At 39.1% G+C, this 18456-nt stretch overlaps 1 protein-coding gene across 2 annotated transcripts; it reads left to right on the plus strand.

Moving 5' to 3' along the window:
* The first annotated feature begins 3685 nt into the window (after positions 1 to 3685).
* kcnj19a (potassium inwardly rectifying channel subfamily J member 19a) lies at positions 3686 to 18233 on the plus strand. Of its 2 annotated transcripts, none has more exons than XM_079645956.1 (3): positions 3686 to 4718; positions 13187 to 13403; positions 17172 to 18233. In XM_079645956.1, the coding sequence occupies exons 1-3, from the start codon at positions 4053 to 4055 to the stop codon at positions 17828 to 17830; spliced, it is 1542 nt and encodes a 513-aa protein (XP_079502082.1). In that variant the 5' UTR covers positions 3686 to 4052; the 3' UTR covers positions 17831 to 18233. The 2 variants fall into 2 exon arrangements, with proteins under 2 accessions (XP_079502082.1, XP_079502083.1); XM_079645957.1 differs by lacking the exon at positions 17172 to 18233 and adding an exon at positions 12915 to 12960 and having other exon boundaries at positions 13187 to 13349.
* Positions 18234 to 18456: the final 223 nt, after the last annotated feature.

Here is an 18456-nt window from a genome sequence, read left to right on the forward strand (position 1 = left end):
ATTTCTGTATACATTAAATCAAATGAGTTCCTCCTTTACCAGCTGCCACATGAAGCAATGAACACATTAATGCATCACTTAAAAAGTATAAATTAAAAACAGCGTAGTTTTAAATCACAAAATAAAAAAAAAACATTATTGCATACATCAAATAATATAATTAAATTAAAGTTGGTCTTATTGTCAATTTCTACAAATAGCAACTATAGGTTTTTTTCGGTGTCTTATTTAGGTTTAGTGATTAGTTTATTAATAAAAATAAAAATAACTTTTATTTTTTGGATGTCTATTCAGTCTCGCAAATTAATGTAGCTTCACACATTAATGGAAAGGGGGAACAATCCAGCTTGAATGGCAGTAGTGGATAAAGATCCACAAATGCAAACAGCTGAATGGTTCAAACCACAGCAGAGCGAGTCTCGGAACAGGCATTCAGATGATCAGATGTATTCAGAAGCCCTTAGATCTGCCAGATGAATGACTATGTATACATCTAAGAGCACATCAGTCAGGCCTTGCGCCCCCTACTACTAATTGCCTTTGCTAATGAACCAATTAATTCAGAAAGCAGTAACTAATGGAAATGCAGTCAGTAGAGTAATGCAAAAAAGGTTACCGAGTGAATTTGTTATGTCCTCGCTCCTTTCATACATCCACGATGACAACCCGCTGTTGACATCAGTGATATCTTTGAAATCACTCTCCTCAGTGTTTAAATATGTATGATGGTCCCCGGATAAATCTAGATGGTAATCAGATTACATTTGAACTTCTAGCTTAATCAAGTTCATCATCTTATTATTTAAATGTAACCAAAAAAACAGATATGAAGAAATGAACAATGTTTAAAAGGAAGGAATTTGTTAGAGGGTGTAAGGAGAAATTAAAAGCTTAAAGCATCTCCATATAATATATTCTACATTTAAAAACTGCATATTAAGAGTTACCATATAGCTTTTGACAACTCTTAGGCTACTAAAAATATTCTGTATTTAAGTATAGTTTTATTCATGGACATATTACACATTTGAAAACACTTAGATAAAAAATGTTGTGTGTTGAATGAATGGCTGAACTCGATCTTAGTTTTTCTAAAATGTGTGGCTGAAGTCATGCATGGCCAATAAAAGTAAATAAAGTGCTCATGTTTGCATGTTTTAAACACAGTTGCCTTTATACACACCCAGACATGGAGCAACATTATTATTTATTTTGAGTTGTGTTTCTGGCCACCTCATCCAATATGAACTATACTCCAAGAACTGTTTCAGTCTTCTTAGAGAAATATCCCATTTTATCTGCTAAATGATGTTTACCTGATAGATGCTGAGTCTGTCTGCTGTTTGGTACTGAGCAGGTATTGTTACAGCTCTTTACTGAAACAGCTGTATGCTGTGACCAAAAAGGACACTATGAAAGCCGTGAGAGTGAACCAAACCAGCAAATATGCAGGCTGTAAAACCAAAACAATGGGCTGGAAGGAATTAACTTGAGTAACGATTCTATTTGGTTTTTACGCTTGGCGTTTGATTCACTGTTGGTATAAAAATGTTCATGTAGCATTTGTAATCCTGTAAAACCTGCGCACAAACACACAGAAGCACATATAAAGGTTGACCTTCCTGGTGTTTTTTCAATGTCCTGTTCTGAGTGTCAATCTAATATTCGTAAATGTCACAGCCTGTCTCAACTTTCCATCACCCTCAACACTCAGCGAATGTTTGGGACACGGAGGTCAGAGACATTATGACTCCTGCACTTTGAGTCATGTCGTATAGCACTGACTCTACTTTGAATTAAGTAATATGCCTTCATTGCGAAGGAGACAGAGGAGTGATTACTTCTCTACTTCTGTATGGCAAAATGTGTAACAGAGACGGTTATCAAGTCCTCATTAATAATTCAGCCTGTGTGCAGCATGCCTTTGTTCCCTCCTCTCCTGAATCCATTGTAACCACACACACACAACAAATAATTTGATTGTGAATGCTCAATTTGCTTTCTCATCTAAAATTGGAACCCAACAAAACAGTTAAAAGCCACATTTAGTGGTTGCCTGCGTGCTGATTTGTATTCTTACTGGGAAAGCCTGATTCCTTCTTATAACAGATGGCGAGCCTGGCCGTCTACCTCTAATCCTCAATTGTCAGGAGAATCACAGCCGTGTTTGGGTTCCTCTACTGAGACACAAGTCTTTTAGTTATTAAAAAACTGTGCAGTGGTTAGACTTGTACCATGGGGATTAAAACACAATTGAAATGATTCTATTTGGTTTAATAATATTTGGTGCCACAAGCAACAAATAAGAAACTATCAATACTACACCTATTTGTTTGGTATTATACACAGTAAACCGGGCATATACACTTATAAAAGCTTATAAGCTACTACCTCATAAGGTTTGACTGCGCTTATAATTTTTTGTTAAATGCAGAAAAGGCTATAAAACATTCCTTTTTCTTTAAAAATACAATACTGTACTGTTTTCTTGCATACAGTTATTTGGACAGAAAAACATCAGAACATCTGGGAATGGTCTATGGTTGTCATGCAGCCAACTGCGACAGGGATATTTAGTATTATATCAGGGCCTTTTGATTAGGACAAAATAAAAAAATACTTTAAATTAGACAAACCTTTGTCAGTAGAGGGTGCTGATGAGTAAATAACTTTGCCATCTGCACAATGAGTCCATAGGCCCCCTTTTGTAACCAGATTTATGAATTTATGCAACTATTGCTGCCACTAATTTAACTTCAGAAAAATGATTATAACTTTTTTGCAGCCACTAAATGTGCACTTAATTTACCCTAAAACTGCCTGGTTCATCATAAGCTCTTATCTATTTTTAATTTGTTGTATTTTGTTGTTGTTGGGTTTACAAATTATGTCCCATACCTGTTTTTTTTTTAACTTGCTGGTGTGTTGCCCTTTCCCAAAAAGCACCTAAAAAACATGTTTCCCAATATCAAAGATATGTTCATTACACCATTTATTATTAACTTTGCGGGAGAAACTTTAACTGTATATTAATTAATAATAGTAATAATGAAATGCAAAAAGGCATTGTATTATATCTAATTGAAACCAGGGCAAAGAGATCCAAGGGCATTGCATCCTTTTTAAGGTGTCCTTTGGGAGGATACTTGTCCAGGATATCCTCCTCTCTAGCAGCAATCCAATGTCTAAATCAATAGAAAGGCTTCACAGGAAAGAGGAGAAGCAACGATTTAAAATGGGCAAAGCTTGTGAATGTTACTGGGACATTTGATAAGCTTTACTAATATGACACGGGTGAAAAGAGGCACACATAACTACCCTGTTTTAGATCAAATATGCACATATATCGTCTCTCCAGTAGATGGCAAAGTTTGACTTAAAAGCACAACTCCAATCTTGTTACTCGGGATCTCTGTGACCCTACATGCTCATACTTATAACCATGGAGCAACTACAATGTGAAGAGAATGTGAGAACTTATAAGTTATTAATTCAAACAGTATTTACTGATATTATATAATATACAAACCAAGCCATATACAGTTTCCCAGAAGAACTACAAAGAAGCGTCAAATTGTCCACCTCGCTCACTTAACACTCAAACGCAGTCTTGTGTAACTCTCCCCTCCTCTCTCCCTTCCCCCTTCTCCTCGCATCTCCCTCTCTCACTCACACACACTCCCACTCCCCTCCTCATCCTCCACAGCCCACCAGAAGCTGTCAATGGAAGATCCTCGTATTTCGCTCTGCTGGTGAGGACACGCCAGTCAAAGAGAGTGGAGACTGAGCAGAGCGCACAGTACAGTCAGCGATATTGTGATGTCATGTGAAACAACTGGAAGAATATTGGATATTTGTATTTATGAAAACGGACCAGGGGCTTCAAAACACTGACATTCGCGTAATTTTTTTTTTTTCTCCAACGTTTTACGCGCGCTGAAGTGCCCATGGCGCTTTTTACGCACTGCATGTAACCAGTGATTTGGAGCCTAAAACTATCGTAAACATGGATTAAACAGCAGGTAATCTTTCTTTACTTTAGGAGAGCTCAAATGGCGGCACTTCGAAGAAAATTTGGTGAAGACTACCAGGTGGTCAACACAAACCGGGCTACCACTTTTGCTGCTCCGGTTAAGAAAAAACGCCAGCGCTTCGTGGACAAGAACGGTCGCTGCAATGTGCAGCACGGAAACCTCGGGGGAGAGAGCAGCAGGTACCTCTCTGACCTCTTCACCACTTTGGTAGACTTAAAGTGGCGATGGAACCTTCTCATCTTCACCCTAACTTACACCATCGCTTGGCTGTTCATGGCATCTATGTGGTGGACCATCGCTTATATCAGAGGAGACATACATCATGGCCATGACCCTTCCTACACCCCATGTGTGGCCAATGTTTACAACTTCCCCTCCGCTTTTCTGTTCTTCATCGAGACTGAGGCGACGATCGGTTACGGTTACCGGTACATTACAGAGAAGTGCCCGGAAGGCATCATCCTCTTCTTGTTCCAGTCACTGATGGGCTCCATAGTGGACGCTTTTCTCATCGGATGCATGTTCATAAAAATGTCCCAACCTAAGAAACGTGCAGAGACGCTCATGTTCAGCCAGGACGCGGTGATTTCTCAGCGAGACGGCAAGCTGTGCCTCATGTTCCGTGTGGGCAACCTGAGGAACAGCCACATGGTGTCCGCTCAGATCAGGTGCAAACTCATAAAGGTAAGCTCGAGCACCAGATTTTTCTGACGATAATAACTCTTCAGAAAAACTTGCTGAAGTGCGGAAGTTGAGCACATGTTGTTGTCCATAAATCATACCTTCTTTCATTCAGATTAAATTCTTACATGTAAATAAATATTCAGTGCTCCAACTTATGATACTCCATGCTGCTGCATTAGTGTGGATAGTCAAAGTATTGTTTACTGTAGACCTATGAAAATAGTGAAAGCTAAGGGAGAGTAAAATAAAAAAGGCAATTTATTTGTATACACAATGACTGCAGGAATGAATTCCCTTTACCTTCCTCATCTGAGTCCACAGGAAAAGAAAAAGGTGCATAATGCCTGTTTAAATTAACCTTTTGTTTTTCATAGCTTGATATTAAGCAGGGCTCACACTATACTTGTTAAACAAAACAGGATAGGTAACATTACCATAATCCTCCAGCTGCAGGGTGGTGAGGCTGAGTGTCAGCAGGTGCATCTCAAACACTGAGATAAGACAGTGAGGCAGGTCTTTGTTGGAAGCGCTGCAGTAACCAGCGTCGGTGGTGGCACAGGCTGGACAGAAAGATGTGTATCAGTAAATACATGTGGCAAAGAGATGGCCCCCTGAGAAAGACAGTATTTATGGGCCTCATATAGAAATTATTATTTTGTTTATCTTTGGGATTTGTTTTATTAAGTTTTCAATCCTTCAGATATACAATTACACACCAAAAAAGGAAAGGTTTTTAATCTGCTGTACAAACTTTGCTATGGTGGTTATTTACTAAGGATGACCTCAGCTGTTTTCAAACCAACTTCGCACACTGAAACAAGCAGAAATGCAGAAAATGACCACAAACAATTTGAAGGTCATGCTCCTATTATAATTAAGGTAATAGATCTTCTTTCAGCCATATATTGTAAGTCGCTTTGGATAAAAGCGTCTGCTAAATGCAATGCGATGTAATGTAAATCCATGTTAAATGTGCAAACAGGGCCATAAAGAAGACCAACAGCATTGGTGAGGTGCTTGGATGTTGTTTATGTCAGTGTTCTCATCCGCACAGTCACACCAAGCAATGATTGGTCAGCTTAATGATAGGAGGAAAGGAGTTATTCCTCAGTTAAAAGCTCAGAGGAAATTAACAACCCAATTGACAAAAAGTCAATGCCAACTTCCCTCCTCTCTACTGTGACAAGCTATCAGCATCTCCATCATAATTGTTCATTTTAGTTTATCGCCACACTTGAACTCAATAATAATCATAATAAGGAATAATCTAGATTTGTGTTGATTAAAAAGACAAAGGCATGCAAGGCATCAAATAAAAGGTTCAGGATTTGTCTCGCATTGAACTGCAAGAAATACAATCTCTATAAATTCCAAGACCTCTCTGCCAAGCCCACATCTTTTTTACACTCTCTCTCTGTGAAATACAATACAAAAAAACAGCATCCACTGTGTGCTCCTTGGTGGCTTTTTTCACAGTTTTGCTCCAGGGCTTTGTAGTCTAACCTTATTCTTTCGCTTCAAAGACTTTCTTACCGAGACTGAATTTTCTCAGCAGCTCTTTCAGGACACAGAAAAAATTAACAAGTCATCGTGCAACAATAAAAGCATGTTGAGGCTGAAATAATCGTATCTTGTCATATTACACATCAGATAAATTGTTTAAAAAAACCATCAAATAATAAATAAAGTAGTAATCATATTTTTTACTAAATGCTTTCAGTGCAATCCTGGTGTAGAAATGATGGTGGTGCTGTTGAACTGCTACCTTCTTCATGTCATACCTTTTCATATGAAATACTCAGGATGACTGGCAGATGAAGCATTTGAACTTAAATAACCACTGTGTGTAAAAAATTTTTTGTTAAATAATTTTAGTGATGATGACTTGTACATCATGCTGTATCTAAAAACAGATTGGATAAACAGCTCACTGACACAACATCTAAACAAGTGCTCCTAATCTCTTCTACAACTTAACTACTTCCATACCATCTCATGGTATAACATCTCAAATGAATAACATGCAAGAGTTAGTTTTAACCAACCCAAATAGGTTATGTATGATTGTGAAAGGAAGCAGTAGCACCTTTGGTTTTGACCCTGTTCACGTGTTGGGGATGTTGACACAAAATATAGTTTAGTGCAATGCAGCGTAAGATTAAAGTAGCAGTTTTTCACTGAACTTTGATTTGAAGTGGGCCTCTGGCCATCTGCCCACAACCAGGTACAAAGTTTAAGTCATAATTTCCTCTCAGTAAGGGCCACACTGCTCATTAACTCTGTTAGGAGGTCATTTGGCCCGCAGTGGAGGGACAGGAGAAAGCTTTTAGCCACCTGAGGTCAATAGAGACAGAAAACAAAGACATGGCCTTCATATCTGCAGCAAAAGAAACAGAAATATAATATTTGTCCAACAGGGGCAATGATGAAAACCATTAATTCCTGAAGGCTTATTAGTCTCTTGTGTCTTGGGCTGTGGTTGAATATGGTATGTTTTGCTTGGGTAAGGTTCCTAACTGAAGTAAATGATCCAGAAGTATCTATGTGCAGCCATGATAAGAGTTATTTTCAAGGAAAGGTGCTTTATTTCTAATCCCATTGAGCATATAGTAGACTGGACCATCATTTACCAAAATGAAATGATCAAATATTTCAATAATTCCTTGTGGCAGCAAAACATATATGTCAACAACATCCTTGCAAGTGCAGTCTGGTTAAGCAGCAGCCTGTTCTGTAGTCCTTACAATCTGTCAAATATTTATTCTTTTTTTTTTTTACGGAAAATAAAAAAGGTTGTCCCCTTTTCACATTTAACATATCCCCATGTTGTTTCAGTAAACCTGGAATCATACAAGGTGACAAAGCTCCAAGGGTAAATGTACAATTGAGCCGTCAGATTAAGCTGCAAGTGTTATTTAGTGCAGTCTAAATTCTATCAGTATAGCTTCAATCCACAGAGCCCTGTCAGATGATAAGGCCTGTTACAATTGGAGCCACTTGGTTCTGCTGTGTTTGGACACCAGAGCTCTGCTGAACTGTCTTGGATGATTACTGGGTAGCAGCACACAGGAGAAAGGAGAGGAATACACCAATCGAAGCTGTCATACAGAGTCCCACCATGAGCAGTTGAAATGCAGCTTTTCAGAGCCTCCATGACAGACTCAGAGGGCTTCCTGCTGGAACATCCTCGCTGAAAATATGACTTGAGTATTGGGAGGGTGGAGGAATTGATTGAAAGTGATTGAAAGTGGTGAGAAAGCTGTAGAGACGTTTGTAGTAAGAGGGGATGCATAGAAAGAATTACAGCATTTTTTCCTTAATATTTTCATTGTGCCTCCTATTTCAAAGACATACAAGGGAAATAAATCCTCTTAGCTGTACACTGTATCTCCTTGGAGGATTGCAGGATGGGCTGCATACACTCTTCAATAAAACTGGAATTAATTTCCATTTCTCATCTAATAAGAGTAGAGATGTAATTATACTATCAGGTTTTTGGAGGGCTGCAGAAAGGCCTTGAAAACCTGCATTGATGAGAAAGAAGACTAGAGCCAGAAAACCTCAAGACTCTGGACTCCTCACGCTACTTTCACCTTTTGTATGCTAAACTTAAATAATTCAGAGTCTACACAGTTGTATAGAGTGTTTTACTTGGAGAATACATGCTCAAAATGAACAAGCACACACAAAATCTCAAGTGTTTTTGTTTAAAGGCATTCCAAAAAAGGCCTAGGGGAGGTGAAGTGTTCATTATGTGAAGGCAGCAGACTAAATTAGATAATGCAATGTTATTTTTGAATAAACGTTATATCTTCAGGCTACTTACAATAACAATGTATGAGCCTTGTTAAAATATTTTCCACACCCAAGTAGAGGCGGCACAGTCATAGCAAGATTTTTGCCACAACAATCGCTAAAGTCCCTAAATGTCACATTGAGGTTTTCAACTCTTTCCAAGGAGGCACATGGAAACCAGAGCATAATGCACAACAACTAGATTTCAGGCAAAGTAGCACCAAACTATATTTAAAACCGGTTTTGTCTTGGTTTGACTGACCTGACAACCACCTTATGTTGGTGAGCATAAGCCTCTACTGCCACATAATCAGTTTGACATGCATCCTTACCAGATTTACAATTGCATCTAGCAGCTTTTCACTTGTCATTCACCATCTTTCTTTTTATTTTTCAGAGAACCTATAGTATAAATAAAATACCTTAAGTAACAATGCAGATTATTTATGTTATAGCTTTCCCTTTATGCATAGCACATTTGGGACGTTAAGAGTGTGGAGTTTAAAATTGTTGGATTGGTTTATAGTTGGATTTGTTTGACAGAAATGTGAGATTGCATTTAATCAGTTTTGGGCTGTTGCCTATCCCTAATTGCTGTGTGCACATATTGCAGGGGTTAATAATTGCAATATTCATGTTGTCATCCATAATTTAATATGAATTCAGGTAGTCTTTTGTAAACTTTTGATGGACCATCTATATCAGGTTCTGACTTGGAGCAGTTAGGCATGTGAACAGTAATTGGTCTTTCCAACTAGGATGTTCCTTGAGGCAGACATTTTCACAGCAGAAGAGATGCGGCAGAAGGCTGAATTATGTGTGTGAACAGCTCATTATTACTCACGTGAACCTAAAAACAGCTTGCCGGTCTTTCTTTCTATGTTTACCTACAGCTTTCTGTCAGCTGTTTCTGTGAAAGGATAATGGGAAACAGATAAGTCCGGTTCTCAGTAACATTAACCATGAACCATTAACAATGACTGTGTAATCTTTCATTTTAGCCTTCTATACTCTCCAAACATTCTTACACCCAAAAGAAATGATATGCTTTCTAGATTTCCAACACTGGCCTCATGATAACAGGGAAATGGTCAGCATGCTCCCTCCAGCCTGTGTGGCAGGAAAATAAAGAGACAGACTCTCTTTTGCCTCAGTGTCTCTTTGTGATCACCCATTTTAGTTTTGAGAACAGCCAATCAGACAGCACATGTGTTGTAAATAAGCTGCATTTCAGTTTATGATATCGTAAAACAGTAGATTGTAGTAGCAGAGGAATTGCCGTTCACCTGGTAAACAGACAGCTCGAAGGAACTGTAATCAGATCACTACCAGGGGTTTTCAGTTGAATGAAAACTAAAAACTATTAACAATTTAAACAACAATTTTGAATGATTGCGTCTAAATTGTCAGTTTGGCTGTATGGAGATTAATATGTTGACCTTATAAACTGGTCAAATGCAACTGCACAAATCTGCTTCAAGAAGGTTATAATGAGCTTTTGGTATAATGATCATTTTAGATGCTGTAGTTTGATGGGGCTGTTAAATTGTATTACATGGCACAGATTCTGTTATTTAGCCCACCCTAATTGAAATAAATGGGGTGGACACATAATAGAACATCTGTCATTCTAACAAGAAACAATTCAGCAGCACGACAAATTAAATCCTCCAGAGAATCATAGAACTTGCTGTATTAAATAAACAAATCTCTTAAAAAGTTTTTATAAAACTAATACAAGTTCTGCAATTAATTCCGTCTATCTAAAAAGGTATTTTGTTCAGTTAGATACACCTATCTAAAAAGAATGAAGGCGGAGTCTATTCTTTGACACAAATGTAAAATGTATTTTGTTACGTTCCCTCCTAAACTAGGGGTACAAAGGGAAGTAACAAAACACAAAATCTACCGGGCGAGAGAAAAAGGAGAGGAAACTGTCCTTTGAAGCCACAAAGTGATGCTTTAATTAATGAAAGAAAAGAGGGTATCTGGCAGAAGGGAAGCCATGAGATGCCGTTAGCTTGTCAGACGACCTGATTGCCTACAAGCACCTCCACCCACTCTCAGGCTGCTGATTGATGAAGGCCAGGCAGAGCATGGAGTGGAGTTGGGTAGGAAGATCAGGCCACTTTAGTTGTCATCCATTTGTATTTATCACCTGTCTTCATCCATGAGCATCATTCACACAACTGAAACACATGAATCAGAGCCACAATGCCTTTCTAATGATAATGAATAGTTATTGTTTACAGGTGTTCTTGCAGCAATATCACCCAAAAGGATAATTAAATATGGATTTTCCACAAGTTGGTTTTGATTCATCAGAGCTCAGTGAGATAAATCAGATCATTTGTTAGTGTAGTATTTACATACAAAAAAAACTGTATACAAGCTCAGCTTTCTAAGGATCTTTGTGAAGGAGAAGCGTAGGAGAGTGCCAGAGGGGTCTGTGTAAGTAGCTTTGCCTGTCAATGTTGGCATACAGTCATCCATCATTTTAATCTTAAGCAAGGAAGACAGAAAGAGAAAAGTAGAATTTCCCTGAGCTAGCATGACATAACCCACATCCACCTAAAGAGTAATCATTGGCCTGTATGCACCTGAACAATGCCCCGCTAACGTGAAAGTGGTTTTCCAACATAAATCCAGGAGAGCAGCTCATTGATATTCACAGGAGATAGAAATAGAAAGGAATGTTTTCAGGGAAAGCAAAGCCTGTTTACTCACACTTCATTCATAGTTGGCTTCTAGGGAGCTATAAACTAGGGGGGGTAATGTCACTGCGAGGTCAGGGTGTAGTTGTGCTCCGAATGTTAGCTGCGGCAGTCAGGTCTGGTTGGAAGAGAAGACAGAACCAGAAATATAGAGAAGCCAATTTATTTATGAATTAAAATAATATGCTCACACCCTGAAACCTCACATGAATCTCTATCTTTCTTATCTTCCACTCTTTCAAAACTATTGACAAATAATATATTTTTTTCTAAATGAAAATGGATCAGTAATAAAAGTGGAAGAAAGGAACACCTCGTAGAAAAGAAAAATTCAAATGTTGAGTATTTTGGCATGAACAAGAACAAAAGATCCAGGAAAAAGGCAGAAAGAGTTGTACTGTATAGAAGAGGGTTGGGACTGTGTGGGAGATTTTTATGAACTGTTGTGAGAATGTATGTGTGGGTGGGTGGCTAGTCACTAATTAATGGTTGGATGTGATTTAGGAAAAATCTTTTGCTTTAAAATTATTATTAGAAAAATAAACTGTTTTTGTTGTTGTAATTTCCTCTTTGTGATGTTATTTTAAGTAGAAAAAATAAATGCTTACATTGAAAACAGAATAAACTTACTTATGTTATGCTTATGGAAATCCAACCAGCTCCTCGTTATCTCAAAGGTGTTGATTTGCAAAGATGACCTTTGCAGGTCAGATGTTTTCTCTTTAATGGCATGGCAGCAAGTTTCATTATTTCTTTAAAAAGGGGTCGGCCATTCCTTCAAGTTTATATACTTAAATATTTCACATGGGTTTTAGGAAATCCACAAGCCTCTCTCTGACAGCAGATGTAAGAAGACGGCCCAACATTTAAAGGTGAATACGGGGTAACACAGGCAGCTAAGGCAAACGAGGAGAACAGGTGAACAGATTGATTAGACAGAATAAGACAGGAAAGAAGAAAAACACATTCAGGGCCTTGGTGCGGTGCTTGAGCGTCATCTGGGCGATAAAATGCTTCTGCACCAGTTAACACTCGGTGGGCCATTCCTGTCCAAACACGGCTATTTCATACATGCAAGTTCTTCTAAAAATGTGAGTGATGCACATATTCTGTGGCCACTGCTAACAGGGCACAAATATATATATGTATTTTTCATTTTTAAGAAATATAAGTAGTCTTATCATAAATATATAATCAGACACGATAAGATTCAACGAAGCAGAAGAAAAACAGATGATTATAAACATTAAATTATTGGATTTAATTAACAGATCACAGATACATTCATTAGTTAGATCAAGGGGATCATCAGAAATGTTTACTGTTGCAGACCCCACCCATTTTTGCTAATATTCCCATATTTTGTCAGGGATACTATAAACATGATTTAAAAGTCAACAAAGGTTGTGTCCCACAGAGCCATTTATCAAAGTCGATTTAGATTTTCTTGAGGGACTTTAGCGTCCATTAGCGTGCAGGCCGACTGTTGCATCCGAGGTTAAGTTATATACCATCACCCCGCTCTGGAGGAAGAGGCTGAGCGTGATATTCCTCTGCTTCCCTTGAAACTAGATTGATAAATATCCAGTGCCTATGCCTGGTTGGGGATTCTTGTCGCGTTGAAGCCGTCTATGAGTTATCATAATTTCTACCAAACTTCTCATTCTCTTACTTGTTCTCATTTAAGTTGCAGTTTGAGACAAGCAGTGGTAAACGTATCCAATCATTCACAAGTAAGTAAAGCTAAGACAAAATAAAAAAATGTGAACTTAGAATCTCTGATTAATCACGTTAAGATCCCTCATATTAAATTAATTTTATAATTACCCCTTGTTGCTTATGTATTGATCCGTCAGTACTAACAATTTGACTCTTTTCTGTCTTTTCTTTTACTTTCTTGGCTCTTCCGTCTGTCTTCTTCTTTTCAAATCTCTCTCTCTCTCTCTTTTCAACTCTCAGTCTCGTCAGACCCCTGAGGGCGAGTTCCTGCCTCTGGACCAGTGTGAACTGGATGTTGGTTTTGGGACAGGAGCAGACCAGCTCTTCTTGGTTTCCCCTCTCACTATTTGCCACGAAATCAATCCCAAGAGCCCTTTTTTCGACTTATCCCAGCGCTCCCTAATGAACGAACAGTTTGAGATTGTTGTTATCCTCGAAGGCATCGTGGAAACCACTGGTGAGATTCTTCCTGAATTAAACTCCTTTCCCTTCACTGCACCTCTTTCATTTTATGCTTTGTGTATCCACTTATATGCCATTCTCATTTCTTCTTTTCTTCACTCTCCTTACTCTCAATCTAAATGTAAATTCCTATATTAATATGAACCCACAAAACATTCTCGTATACTTTAATAGATACTACATAATCTAAACTCTGAGAAATCTCATTTCCCTGCCTCAGTTTTGCATATTTGAAGAACACAGGAACTGAACAAAATTGAATAAGAACACTGACACCATGATTTAATTATGAGGGATATTTTATTACAGCAGAATCGGTTTAAGCCCACCCTATGCATAATAAAAGCCTGTGGTCATGGATGCGCGTGTCACTTGGATGGATGACCCTGGGTCTTGGTTGAAGTTCCACTACATTTTTCAGATGACGACTGAGAGCAGAGGTAACTCTGAGCCTGTGAGACATTGTTATACAGCCGCTGCTGTTAACTACAGGCCGCTGGAGGACTCTCACCATTCTCTCTATGGCACATGTAACAGAATGATTCTTCCCTTAAGTCCAAAACTGAAAAAATCCATATCCCTCCTTTCTTATTAGCTCCGCTTCTATCCATCCCCTAGAACCCTCATTTTGCTTCTTTTGTAGAAGAAACCACAGAGCTGAATAGTCTTAGAGCAGGAGGGAGGATTCTGCAGGGAAGCGTAAAGGCACAGTCTGTGCTCTGTTGATAATGCCATTAAATCAGAGGGCAGCCAGAAGTTTAGTGCCGCAGTGCTGTGGCCCTCGGAGCTGAGGAGTAAAGAAGGGAAGCCCTGGCAGTGTCACATTCAATGGGCTACAATATCCCATCATCCTCATCCTGACACACATCCCATTAACCCTGTTAATCCAATAACACATTAACAGGTATTTCCCACATGCTGTTCAGCTTGTTGATCGTGTCCCTAACTCATGTTAATTCTGTTTCAACCAGACCCATTATAATGCATACTAGTGGAATAGTTAGTGTCTTAGAGGCAGTAATACGATAAATACTGGTGTTTTTTTTTAGATGTGTTTTGAGACAGGGGGCAATTTTATTCCTAAAATAAAACTCATTATTTAACCAAAGAAATGGTCTCTTGAACTTTATGGACAGCATTTATTATTTTCTGCTCAATGATTTATCACTCTGGCAAAAACTAGACTCAACATCAGCACTGTATCAAATACACAACTATACTGTACAATACAAGTATTTTAAGCCATTATCTAATCAATCCAGTTCAGATAATTAATGGTCTTGAAATAAATGTTTTTCACCTAAAACAAAAAGAAGGAGGTTGGGACCTAATCCAAAATCGACAATTTAGAAAACATGCGAAGACCAAATCGATTTACAAAATAGACCCGATGATTGTTAGACCAAATTCATATTCTGTCAATACAAATTGGAAAGAGCACAGTAATGCTGATAGTAGCATGATTCACCAAGTAACAAGCGATTGATGCCGAAAGAGCAACAATTACTGCACTAACTCTCTATGAAGGTTACACATCAGATGACATGTCTCTCTCTTTCTCTGTTCATTTAGCTTATTTTTGAGTTGACATTGCCCGATTGAAATAGACTCTCATGAGAAAGGCAAAGCATAATAATTTGTTCTGTAAACAGTGCCAGTGAAAGCTCCTGCCAGCAATTTTACATAAAGTCTCCTTCAGGGACGCCCTCTTCGCCGTCTGCCAAGTGTTTGCATAGTTGTCTTGAGGGCTTCTATTTGTATGCAAGATGAAGTAAACATTAACCAGCTGGTTGAATACCCATATGACGCCTGCATGATGAAACAACACTGGCAGGCCTGTCAGGCTCTAACCCCACAAGGTTTTCCACTGACCGGTATTGTCTGCAGATAAACAGATATTTATGGAAAGAACACAACTCAGCTCACTATTTACCCTAGACTCCCCATTGTGATTAAAGCCAAGCCTCTGGGCTAATTAAGAAAAAAACAACCTTTGTGTAAATGTAGAACTGACTTTTCTATGGATAAAGATGAGTAGTGAGCCTGGAATAGCATCAGGCTATGATATAACACTCCCTCAGAGGGACGGACTCAGACTCCTACTCTACAGCTTACTGTAGTTTTTAACACTAGAACCGCCAACGGGTACATTTTACCCGAAGCTGTTTTTTGATTGTATGTAATTTTGTTCAATAACATATTAAAGTCTCCCATTCCGTGACTTTTCCTGAAAGTGTGTTATGTAGCACCCTTTGTTGTTAACAATTGTCAATATGAAGTCAGATTGAAAAAATCGCCAAAAAAAATGCCATTTATACCTATATCTGCCAGCTCATAGAAAATGCAGCGTAAACATGACGTGTTGCTATAGCAACGCCTTTTGTCTACTGCGGTTCCTTATAGATAGAGAGATAGATTGAGAGAGAGAGATAGATAGATAGAGAGAGAGATAGAGAGAGAGATAGACAGATAAATAGTTATAGATAGTGTAACATCTTGGAGAATATTCTTGGATGACTGAGCTCACGTTGAGGACGTAATGCATGTGTGCAGGTTACGTGCCAGTTGAAGAAAGACGGACACTCGGAATGAGAGAAGTAGTCCGCGTCGTCTATTTATGTTAGACAATTATATGTTCATAGAACAGTAGATCGATAGAGAGAGATAGAGAGATTTGTACCTAAACAAAACACAAGTCTAACACCAAGCGTTTAAATCAGCACTATTAGCGATATTTTAAACTTCATGCTATCTGCACAACCTATATCATATGAAAAGCTGAGAGTCCACAGATTCTATTGGTATAAGTTTCATCCCTGTGTGATCAAAACTCACTGTTCTGTATGATAAATAAAAGAACATTCTACCTTGAAAATCTATAGCGGGTACATTTTACCCGTTGGCGGTTTTAGGTATACAGCGACCTCTGGCGGTCCTAGTGAAAGGCTCAGGTAGAAGCTGAGCCACTGGAACAGAAAATATGAACTAGTTACGGATTCCGGAAAACCTACAATAAGCATCAAAATGTCAAGAACATTTTAAAATAAATTCTCAAGGTTGTAATCTTGTGTTCATCAGACACACAGACACTACATTACAGACACTAAAGACCTGTACAGACAGGACCCATGGCTCTTGACATTAATGTGTTGATGTACGGAGGGTGCTGGGGGACTGCTTATTTTGTTGTCCAGACTTGACAGGCAATTATCACGACCAACGAGCCACACTGATAACAAGCCCCACTAACCTTTAACCCACATTAACAGCATGCAACAATGGGAATCACTTAGCATTACATGGAAACAAATAGCACTAATTTGACCTCCAGGAAGGAACATTTAGAGACAAATTAACATCCCGTTGTGAAATGCTATACAAAAATGTCCTTTGTCTAATTTCAAAACAAAGTTATTCCATTTGAGTGCATTAGAAGTGACGATTTGGACAGACAATAGTTATAATTGTTAGTTGAAATATCTGTGTATCATCTTGCATGAACCATTTGGGAAATGGCAGGAATCCTTCCAAGTGGATTTGCATCAATCTACTCAATCTCCAGTATGTGACTAAATGCATCTAGGTGGTAGATTGAAAAAGCAGTAGCATGAAGCGGTGTTTCCATAAGCAATAAGGACGAGCCGAGCGGAAAAAGAGATAATGGGAGGGAATGCTGCCCTTTCACATTCCTCCTAACACTTAATAATTGTTTTAATGGAGCTAAACTCCATTTACTTATTACTACCCTGTTACTGTCTCCTAGGTATGACATGCCAGGCACGGACATCATATACCGAGGACGAGGTTTTATGGGGTCATCGCTTCCTGCCGGTGATGTCCCTGGAGGAGGGCTTTTTCAGGGTAGACTACTCTCAGTTCCACAGCACGTTTGAGGTACCGACTCCACCGTACAGTGTCAAGGAGCATGAAGAGAAAAATGCACTGCCCTCACCTCTCTCCACTCCCACCCACACACTCAATGAGAGTCACGGCGCCCGGCGTGACCGGGTGTTTTCCGTGGATTGCATAAACATATCTGAGGATAGAAGGGGAGGGGCTGGGGGTCGACTGCCGAGCAAGCTTCAGAGGATGAGTTCTTCGGGGAAGGATGACCTGCAGAGGAAGGTGCTCCGGCTCAGCTCCCAGCACTCGGAGAAGGCCTGCAGCACAGGAGACCTGCCCCTGAAGCTGCAACGCCTCAGCTCCTCGCAAGGACCCGAGATGGCAAACCGGCTGGAACTCAAGGCCCTCAAGGTGGGCTTCGAACCCATGACCCAGTCAACTGGAGACCTGTATGAACCCAGCTTAACGCCAACGCTGTCCCCTGCTCCGGTGCCCGTGTACAGCCCTCTGCTGTCAGCTGGACGGAGGCCAGAGGACAACCTGCCAGCAAAGCTCCGGAGGATGAACGCTGACCGCTGAAAACCATAGACAGTCCCAACAACACATTCCCACTGACCTCCGACAAGAGGAGAAGGAGGAGGAGGAGATGAGCTTGGACAGATATTAACTTTGCCTTTGGAGGCTTTTACCATAAAAAAATGATGGTTTTTCCGACAATTTATTGATTGGATTTTCTCTTTGAAACATAACCTTTATTGGAATGACTGTGATTGATGTGTTTTATAGATTCATGGAGGCTTCGTTACACATGAAAATCACACAAAAACACAAACTTCATGCCTAATGAAAACTTGATCATTCTGCAAGAGTATTGCATGTAACCACTAAATCTATGTATGCCCAATTACACTTAATAGTCATTCTTAGTTTTATCTAAAAAAAACTATTAAATAAAGAAAATAAATGCTGTTTGATGATTCTCTCTCCTGTGTTGTTATTGTCACACAAATAGTTGAGTTGTTAGCAACAGCTTTGCTAGTCAATACAATACTCAAAACTCATGCACTTATTGTAAGTCGCTTTGGATAAAAGCGTCAGCTAAATGCAATGTAATGTAATGTAATGTAATCAATAATTAATTCAACAGTGCAATTCACTGCAGTTTAATAGGCTGATGTTGATGGTCTAATTGTGTCCCCTTGGCA

The sequence above is a fragment of the Notothenia rossii genome (genome assembly GCF_949606895.1).
Source record: "Notothenia rossii genome assembly, chromosome: 8".
In the NCBI taxonomy this organism is placed as follows: domain Eukaryota; kingdom Metazoa; phylum Chordata; class Actinopteri; order Perciformes; family Nototheniidae; genus Notothenia; species Notothenia rossii.

What these genes read in the sequence shown, in the direction of transcription:
- kcnj19a (XM_079645956.1), top strand. Translation starts at nt 4,053, where the DNA reads ATGGCGGCACTTCGAAGAAAATTTGGTGAAGACTACCAGGTGGTCAAC. An exon ending in TCAGGTGCAAACTCATAAAG is followed by an intron (nt 4,719 to 13,186) that starts GTAAGCTCGAGC and finishes TTCAACTCTCAG; the next exon opens with TCTCGTCAGACCCCTGAGGG. An exon ending in AGGCATCGTGGAAACCACTG is followed by an intron (nt 13,404 to 17,171) that starts GTGAGATTCTTC and finishes ACTGTCTCCTAG; the next exon opens with GTATGACATGCCAGGCACGG.